This window comes from Cyprinodon variegatus, unplaced genomic scaffold, assembly GCF_000732505.1.
Source record: "Cyprinodon variegatus isolate N-32 unplaced genomic scaffold, C_variegatus-1.0 Scaffold224, whole genome shotgun sequence".
Taxonomy (NCBI): Eukaryota; Metazoa; Chordata; class Actinopteri; order Cyprinodontiformes; family Cyprinodontidae; genus Cyprinodon; species Cyprinodon variegatus.
The window spans coordinates 708,787-717,408 of record NW_015150677.1 but is presented as its reverse complement, the minus strand read 5'-3'; the positions used below and the strand labels follow the sequence as shown (position 1 = coordinate 717,408).

The window sequence follows — 8,622 nt, the reverse complement described above, 5'->3', positions numbered from 1 at the left end:
ATTACGAGAATAAAGTCGTAATATTATAAGAATAAAGTTGTAATATTACGAGAATAAAGTCGCAATATTATAAGAATAAAGTTGTAATATTACGAGAATAAAGTCGTAACATTACGAGAATAAAGTCGTAATAATATGAGAATAAAGTCATAATATTATGAGAATAAAGTCGTAATATTTTGAGAATAAAGTCGTAATATTATGAGAAGCTTGTGTTCTAAAAGATTTCCTTATTTGTGACATATGCCAAAGTGTAATTTCACATGATGCTCGACATTCCTCATTTTAAGGAAGAAAGTGCTTCTTGTAAGAGTTGTCATAAAATACAACTTTATTTTCATATATTTATGACTTTATTCACATAATATTACGACTTTATTCTTGAAAAAAAAATCTGCAGTAACTCTGTCCTATTTTCTTTTATCTTTTGATATAAAAAATAAGATCAACTATTAGATTCAAAACACTGCACTTGTATCGTGTCTTATCATAGATTTCTATGTTACAGCAACAGGGATGATAAAGATGACGGGCAGAGAAAGCTTATTCACTCATCTCTGTCCCCACCCTCTTATCAGCCTGGTTCTCCCTTCTCTCCTCAGTAAATTCTTGGACTGAGTGGAGAAAAGAAACTGACTCAACAGACAAAGACCATTTAACAAAAAGTAAGTTATTTTACTACTGTTTATCCATATTCACCAGCTTGTAGTTTGGATTTTCCAACATTTGTGGGACTGCTTCTATATTAATTGCATGTTTTATTTTAAACTGTTTTTATTCTTTGAGTTATGATAATTACATTTAGCATCACTTTTGCTATTGTTTTTCTTTGCACAGTTTATTTTCTATCAGTTGTTTATTGTGCAGAAATAAACATATTTCATTTTAGTTGCACATGTAAATTTAAGTTGCATGCATAATGTTTAGATGCTCTCAAATTTATTGATTTGGTTTTTAATTCATTGAAAATATTCTGGCTCGATCGACGTTAATTTTAGACCAATGGTTTAGAAACTGTTGCATGGACAAAATCCTTCAAACTAATGGGCTTTGCCAGTTTTATGACTGACGCAGATTAGGGACTTATAATCAACGATAGTGCAGTTGCATCAGCAGCTTTCTTTGTGTCTTCATTTTTAAAATAGTTTAATAATGCTCTAGAAAGTTTTTGTTCATGAAAGAACTTTCATAAAATGTTTAGCCATTAGGGGGACATGACTTCACCGTATGTAAAAAAGGTTACTATTCAGGGAACAGCAAAAGCTTAATTCATTCATACATAAACTCAAAGTGACATGACAATATTTTGTTTGATCTGATGCAGTAAAATCATTTCATATGCAGTGATTTGATCATAGGAGAAAAACAATCTTCATATTAAAAACATAAACTTGAATTGCATGTTATAATGTAGAGCATAAGAAGATGTCCCCAGAATGTGCGCCCGTCATACCCCTGATAATCTCAGACTAATCTGATAAGTAAACCTCAGCCTGGTTCTCAGTAACTGTTTGTGACAACAGGATTGTTTGTCTTAGTTTGCTTTATTTTATTTTACTTTATTGCGTATATTTTCAATAACCTACTAGTACAAAATGATATACGAGTATTTGATTTGCATAATCTTTGCACTGAAAGTAGCAACGGATATAATATTTTACAACAGGCTTTACAATCAATATAATCAAGTGAATGCAATTTTTATTTAGCAGATTAAGACAAAGGGAATTTATTTATTATGCTTTTGGGGTATAACCTTTATGACACATTTATTTAAAAGGGAATCCAAGATAAGAAGATGAAAAACTGCTTTGACAAATAATATCTTTACAAAACCTTTGTGTATACTTGTTATACATGTATATGACTTTATGTTTATTTACTTTCTACTTTATATATGATCTAAATAAAATGTGTCTTAGACTTATACAACTTTTATTGTAACTGTGTATACAAAATGACATTTTTGGTAGTACAGCTTTCAGACATTAAATGAATATTTACATTCCATAAAGTGCAGCAATGAGCAAATGTAAACAATGTGGGAGAAAAAACCTGATGTAAAAAAAGGAATTGATATGCATCAATATATATGGTGCAAATATGCAGTATTTTTGGTTTGGTGTTATCAGTGTAATGCAGAGTTTGTGACATAATTTACAGTTTTACATTTAATTTACATAATTTACATTTACAGCTTTTTTGTTTTTTTTCAACAGTTCAGTAATGTTTTTGTTTGCATTTTCCACTTTAATGTTTTTATTTTTGGTTTTATTTATAACATTCATGTTTTAATTTATAATATTCTTGTTTTAATTTATAGTATTCATGTTTTAATTTATAATACTCATGTTTTAATCATATAGTATTTTTTGTTTGTTTGTTTGGGTTGTATACTTGCAGTCCAGCAATGAAGTGTTGTATGCAGTAGTGAGGTTAACACGATCTAATATAAACACCTAAAGTAAACATTCCAGCCATTGTGCAGCCCTAACATGTTGGCTGTATTGACTGGGATTTAATTCACACAATTTGCTGTTTGATTTGATTGCAGGTTTGCTGAAGGATGTCGTCTGTAAACCAGGAAGAAGAGGAGCTTCCTGCAAATTTCACAGGTCAGAGATACATTAGATAAGTTCAAATCCTGCTGAGATAAGCATGAAAAAGATGACTTTACTTATGAATGAATTCACATTTATACCATTGTGTCCTCTAGTGGAGAAATGTACTCGCTACATCAGTTATAATAGTCAAAGAAGAAGAATTTGTCAAAGGAAGAAAAGGGTGCATGGGATGTATACAGTATATAGAGTGCATCCACATATGACAGCTTTTTTTTATTTTTATAAGAGGATTATTATACAGGATTATTGCACAGGGTGTTTACATGGGTATTTATATAGATTGATATTTATATATATAGTTATTGCACTGGGTGTCAAATATAGAGAAACAGGTTATTGCACAGGATATCAAATAGTAATTGCACATTATACATTGCACAAGTTATTGCCTTTGTAGTGTCGCGTTGTAGAGTCTGGTTGCAGCAGGGATGAATGATCTGCTGTAGCGCAATAAAGGTCTTTGACTAAAGGAGCTGCTCAGCTCCTCTACAGTCTGCTGCAGAGGGTAGAAGGTGTTTTCCATGATGGATGTAAGCTTGAACAGCACCCTCCTCTCAGCCACTTCCTCCACTGAGTCCAGAGTTAAGCCTAGGACAGAAGCGGCCTTTCCCACTAGTTTGCTCAGTCTCTTTCGGTCCCACTCAGCGCTGCCAGGGGCCCAGCAGATGACAGAGTAAATGAGTAAATGCTAATGATTTTAATGCTAGGCAACATTAAACCCAGCTGTTTTTTTTTTATGGTGCAAGACACATATGCAAAAATAGAAGATCTCTGGATCATTGAGAAATTGTATTGGTTATCCTATGATTTGGTTGGGTTCCACATACATTTTTGTTATGTTTTATTTTCAATTTGGTTTCTGATCAACTTTCATAACTGCTGCAGAGACTTCAGTTTTTTTAAACAGTTGTGTGCTTTAAGATGTAAAAGCATGCAGATGTTTTATAATAATTGCCAACGTTTGAGTCTTTGCATGTCTGTTTGACATCATGATTGGGTTACTATATATTTGTGTGCCTCCAGGCCCGAAAGGTGTAATTAATGACTGGCGTAGATACAAGCTGGACAGTGTGGACCAGAATGTCCCTCAGAGAAAGAGAGAACTGCTTAGACAAATGTCTAATCCACGAGATGATGACAAGGAAAGGCAGAACAGAAAGGTATATGAAAGCGTGACTCCCTAAGACACAATTGCTCACAATAAATACATGTATTTATAAATGGTATGTGTCTTTAACTGCAGATGAGCGCTCAGGAGTACGAGCTGATCCAAAACGAGGATGAGCGTTGCCTGAAACGCTACAGAAAACAGTGCATGCAAGAAATGCACGAGCGCCTGAGCTTTGGTCCCAAGTTTGAATGCGTGCACGAGCTGGAGAGTGGAGAAGCTTTCCTGGAGGTGATAGAAAAGGAGCACCGTTTGACCCCCGTGGTGGTCCACATCTACCAGCATGGTGTCAAAGGTCTGGGTGGAAATTAAAGAGCTTGCTTTCTCATTGTAGCACAGTCCCCTTGATCAGTATGTGGTACTTGAAAACCTTTTTAAATACATGCATCCTTTGACAGGCTGTGAGCAGATGAACTCCTGTCTGGACTGTCTGGCTACTGAATACCCCACTGTGAAGTTTTGTCGCATTGATGCTGTGGCAACAGGTGCTGCAGAGCGTTTCTCATCTGAGGTTAGTTCACCAAAAATAAAACAAAAGAAAAGCAATAATTTTTTTTGATTATACAAACAATAGTAGATCAGATTGCTACAATAATCTCTAAAGGGGAAGTAGTGTTCTCTAAAAATGCTCTCTTACTGAGTTGATTCTGTGTAAAGTTACAGTGCCTTTCAAAAGTATTCCTCTAAATACTTTCTCAAACTGTTATGTTGCAACAACAAACTTAAGTAGATTTTATTGGTATTTTATAAAATCAACCAACACACTCTTCTGCATGGTTCAGATTAAATGAAGATGATGCATGATTTTTTAAAATGCTCTATTTATAAAATGAAAAATCAATCATGCACATTCACATTCATTCTATTTTCCTGCAGTTTACGCCTGCAGATATGTCTCTACCCACTTAGCGCATCTAAAAATTTATATTTCTACCTGCATCTTTACAGTTTAAATTCCCTAAGATTGGACAGAAAGAAATTATGAAGATCATTCTTCACAGTTTTCACCTGAATATGATTTAATTTGAACTATTCAGTTGTAGCACTCTTTGTACGTTTGCTGTTTACTTCCTAAATGGTTGTTTTCCGGCTATAAGGTGAGGTTTAGCTGTAATTATAAGTGCTGCTTCCAAGGATTGCTGGGTAAATAGATTTATCCATATGCTTCCGGTCCCTGAGATGCTACCACAAACTAAACGTCATGTGCTGATGGTGTGCTCATTGTGATCCACGACACATGTTGTGATTTATGTAGACTTCAAAGTTCAGTTTTGGTTTCATCTAAGCGGGAAAAAGCCTTTCTGCATGTATTCACTGTATCTCCCATATTGCCTGTAGGAAAATGTTAGTGACTTTGATGGGAAAAACACATTTATTATGCGATAAGCATAAATCTAAGCAATAAAGGGTCATTGAAATAAATAAACCACCGAGGTGGTTTTTAAACATAACTGGCTACAAATATGGTTACCTAAATACAGAGGAACACATCCCCTTCTTCTACTCATAACCACTACTTTACTATTTTGTGTTGCTTTATCAAGTAAAGTCAGTTTGAAATACACTCGCCAATAAATTCACTAATCATATGATGCTTTAGTGGTTGGAAAAAAAAAATCATAAACCATTACTTCTGAAGTCTGCCTCAGAGGCTGTCACTTCTAATTTTTTTATGTCTTTGTTTGCCTATCCAGGTTCTTCCTACGCTGTTGGTTTATAAGGCTGGTGAATTACTGGGAAATTTCTTGGCCATCACTAAAAACTTCAATGAAGAGTTCTTTGCAACAGACGTGGAGGCATTTCTGAATGAATACGGCCTCCTACCTGAAAAGGAGTTCAGTGCATGTGCCGATGATGAAGATGATGCAGGGGAGGTGGAGTAAAGGAAGACTAAAGATGAAGGAGGAGGGAAGAGGATGGAGCGGTTACATAAGAGAGAACAAAAGGAGAGGTTTAGGGGAGAAGAAACTCAGATCCATGGAATAAATAATAAAAACACTAAACTTTCCAGCTGCAGATTGTAAATTATGGCTGCATTTAGAAGAAGCTGTGTGTAAACAGGGGATTTGAAGAAGTCTGTAATTAACTTCTGCTTATTAAGATCCTACCATTATACTTCAATAAAATACACTGTCAGTGATTTCTGTCTCTGGGAAAGTTTTTGTTGTTGTTTTATTTGGTTATTATAAAGTTCTTTAGAGCTGCGATTCCCAAACTTTTCAGCTTCCGTCACAGAAAGAGTGCTGTTAAGTATGAAAGAGGGTCATCACTGCAGCAACAGGTTGTTTGCACAAGTAGGTTCATTTAAACTTTACAAATCCTGTGTTCTCACCCCGAGCTCAACTGTGGTATCGATTTGTGAAAAATGAGAGTAGAGTAGTTTAAATGGAAATTTTGAAGGTAGAGAACTCTCTGACTATGGCTTGCGAAACATAAAAGACATTAAAACTGTAAAAATGTATTTAAAATATATTTTAATGGTTATAATTTGGCATTACTGATTGCTGGTTTCCAGTCTTGCTGCGTCCTGTACAGTAGGAGGCAGTAGCATTTCTTTAATGTTGGATTTCACCAGAAGAAAACCAAGGTGTGTCATTTGTTCCAGAATTCAGTATTAAAAAACTGTAAAAGAATTACTGATGAAGTATCAGTTTATGCAGGGGAGATAATGGGAATCATTTTGGCTTTTGAATGGATTAAGGAAGTTTGTCCTGCAATAAGTATACTATGTTCTGATTCAAGTTCATCATTATATTCAATATTAAATAATCATTCTATTAGTAGACCAGACCTTTTCTTAGAGATTAATTTTTTTATAAGTAGAATTCAGGCAATGGGTTTAATAGTTATTTTTACATGGATACCATCACATAAAGGAGTAAAAGGAAATTAGTTGGCAGATAAATATGCAAAACAAGCTACAAAAAATAGTTATATTGATTTATGATACCATTTAGTAAAGAAGAAATTAAATCTATTATTAAACAAAAGGTTAAGGAAAGATGGCAAAAGCAGCGGGAAGAGGATAGAACTGGAAGGTGGCTTTACAGTATTCAAAGAAAAGTTTGTACGATGAGGAGAACAGGAAGAAATAGAAATGAGGAAACCATTATATCCACATTAAGGTTTTGATCATACAAGGTTAAATAGCACATAATTTAAAATGGGAAAACATCCAACAGGAAATTGTGATTTTCTTTGTTTTCAAGAAGAGACAGTAAAACATGTTTTGTTAGTCTGTTCTAAACATTCTGTTGAGAGAAGGGAATTAGTCAATTACAAGAAAATAAATTGCAATTAAATATACAACATATTTTGAACAAACTTTCTACTTCTGAATGTTTTTTTTATTATTATTTAATGAATCACCTTAAGAAAATGAAATCGAAAGAAAGAATATAAGAACTTAATCATTATAATTTTTTTGTGGGAGAATTTATATAGCATCCCCATCAATTTTAGGGACCGATTGAGGTAGGGAAGANGACTTGCAAAACATAAAAGACATTGAAACTGTAAAAATGTATTTAAAATATATTTGATGGTTATAATTTGGCACTACTGATTGCAGAAGAAAATTGAAGAAAACCAAGGTGTGTCATTTGTTCCAGAATTCAGTGTTAAAAAGCTGTAAAAGAGTTACTGATGGAGTATCAGTTTATGCAGGAGAGATGATGGGAATCGTTTTTGTTTTAGAATGGATTAAGGAAGTTTGTCCTTTAAGAAGTATAAAATGTTCTGATTCAAGTTCATCTTTATATTCAATATTAAATAATCTTTCTATCAGTAGACCAGACCTTTTATGAGAGATTCAGTTTTTTATGTATAGAATTCAGGCAATGGGTTTAATAGTTATTTTTACATCACATATAGGAATAAAATATGCAAAACAAGCTACAAAAAATAGTTATATTGATATAATGATACCATTTAGTAAAGAAATTAAATCTATTATTAAACAAAAGGTTAAGGAAAGATGGCAAAATGGAAGGTGGCTTTACAGTATTCAAAGAAAAGTTGGTACGATGAGGAGAACAGGAGGAAATAGAAATGAGGAAACCATTATATCCACATTAAGGTTTTGATCATACAAGGTTAAATAGCACATTATTTAAAATGGGAAAACATCCAACAGGAAATTGTGATTTTCTTTGTTTTCAAGAAGAGACAGTAAAACATGTTTTGTTAGTCTGTTCTAAGCATTCTGTTGAGAGAAGGGAATTAGTCAAGAAAATAAATTGCAATTAAATATAAAACATATTTTGAACAAACTTTCTACTTCTGAATGTTTTTTTTTTATTTAATGAATCACCTTAAGAGAATGAAATCGATAGAAAGAATATAAGAACTTAATCATTATAATTTTTTTGTGGGAGAATTTATATAGCATCCCCATCAATTTTAGGGACAGATTGAGGTAGGGAAGAAAATTTGGTTATTTATAAAGCTTGTTTTTGTTTTTTCACATAACACAAAATAGAATATAGTAGGTGGAACCATAGATATCCATAATAAAGGATTTTATTATGGATATCTATGGGAACTATAGAGCTACACACTCGTGTAGACTAGGTGGCGGTATGCACCTATAAGCTGTTTGCAATCCGCCATTCAACATAGAAGATGAAGAAGTGGTATCCCAATCCACACCCCATTCCAGTAGGTGGCGGTAATGAACATCAATAAGTTGCTTGCCAACCGCCATAAAAAAAAGAAAAACAAGAAGGAAACCAAGGAGGTGTTTTCTATGTAAAAGGCGATATTACTGGGCCGCTGTAGGATTCATAAGTCGTGATTTATCGGTGGAATCTCTCCAATGTTAGGAGATTA

At 33.6% G+C, this 8,622-nt stretch overlaps 1 protein-coding gene across 1 annotated transcript; it reads left to right on the top strand.

Moving 5' to 3' along the window:
• The first annotated feature begins 556 nt into the window (after nucleotides 1-556).
• On the top strand, nucleotides 557-5,675 carry LOC107088597 (phosducin-like). Its single transcript, XM_015380880.1, has 6 exons — nucleotides 557-665; nucleotides 2,555-2,615; nucleotides 3,648-3,784; nucleotides 3,868-4,087; nucleotides 4,191-4,303; nucleotides 5,487-5,675. Exons 2-6 carry the CDS (start codon nucleotides 2,567-2,569, stop codon nucleotides 5,673-5,675), a joined length of 708 nt encoding a protein of 235 aa, XP_015236366.1. The 5' UTR covers nucleotides 557-665; nucleotides 2,555-2,566.
• The last annotated feature ends 2,947 nt before the right edge of the window (nucleotides 5,676-8,622 follow it).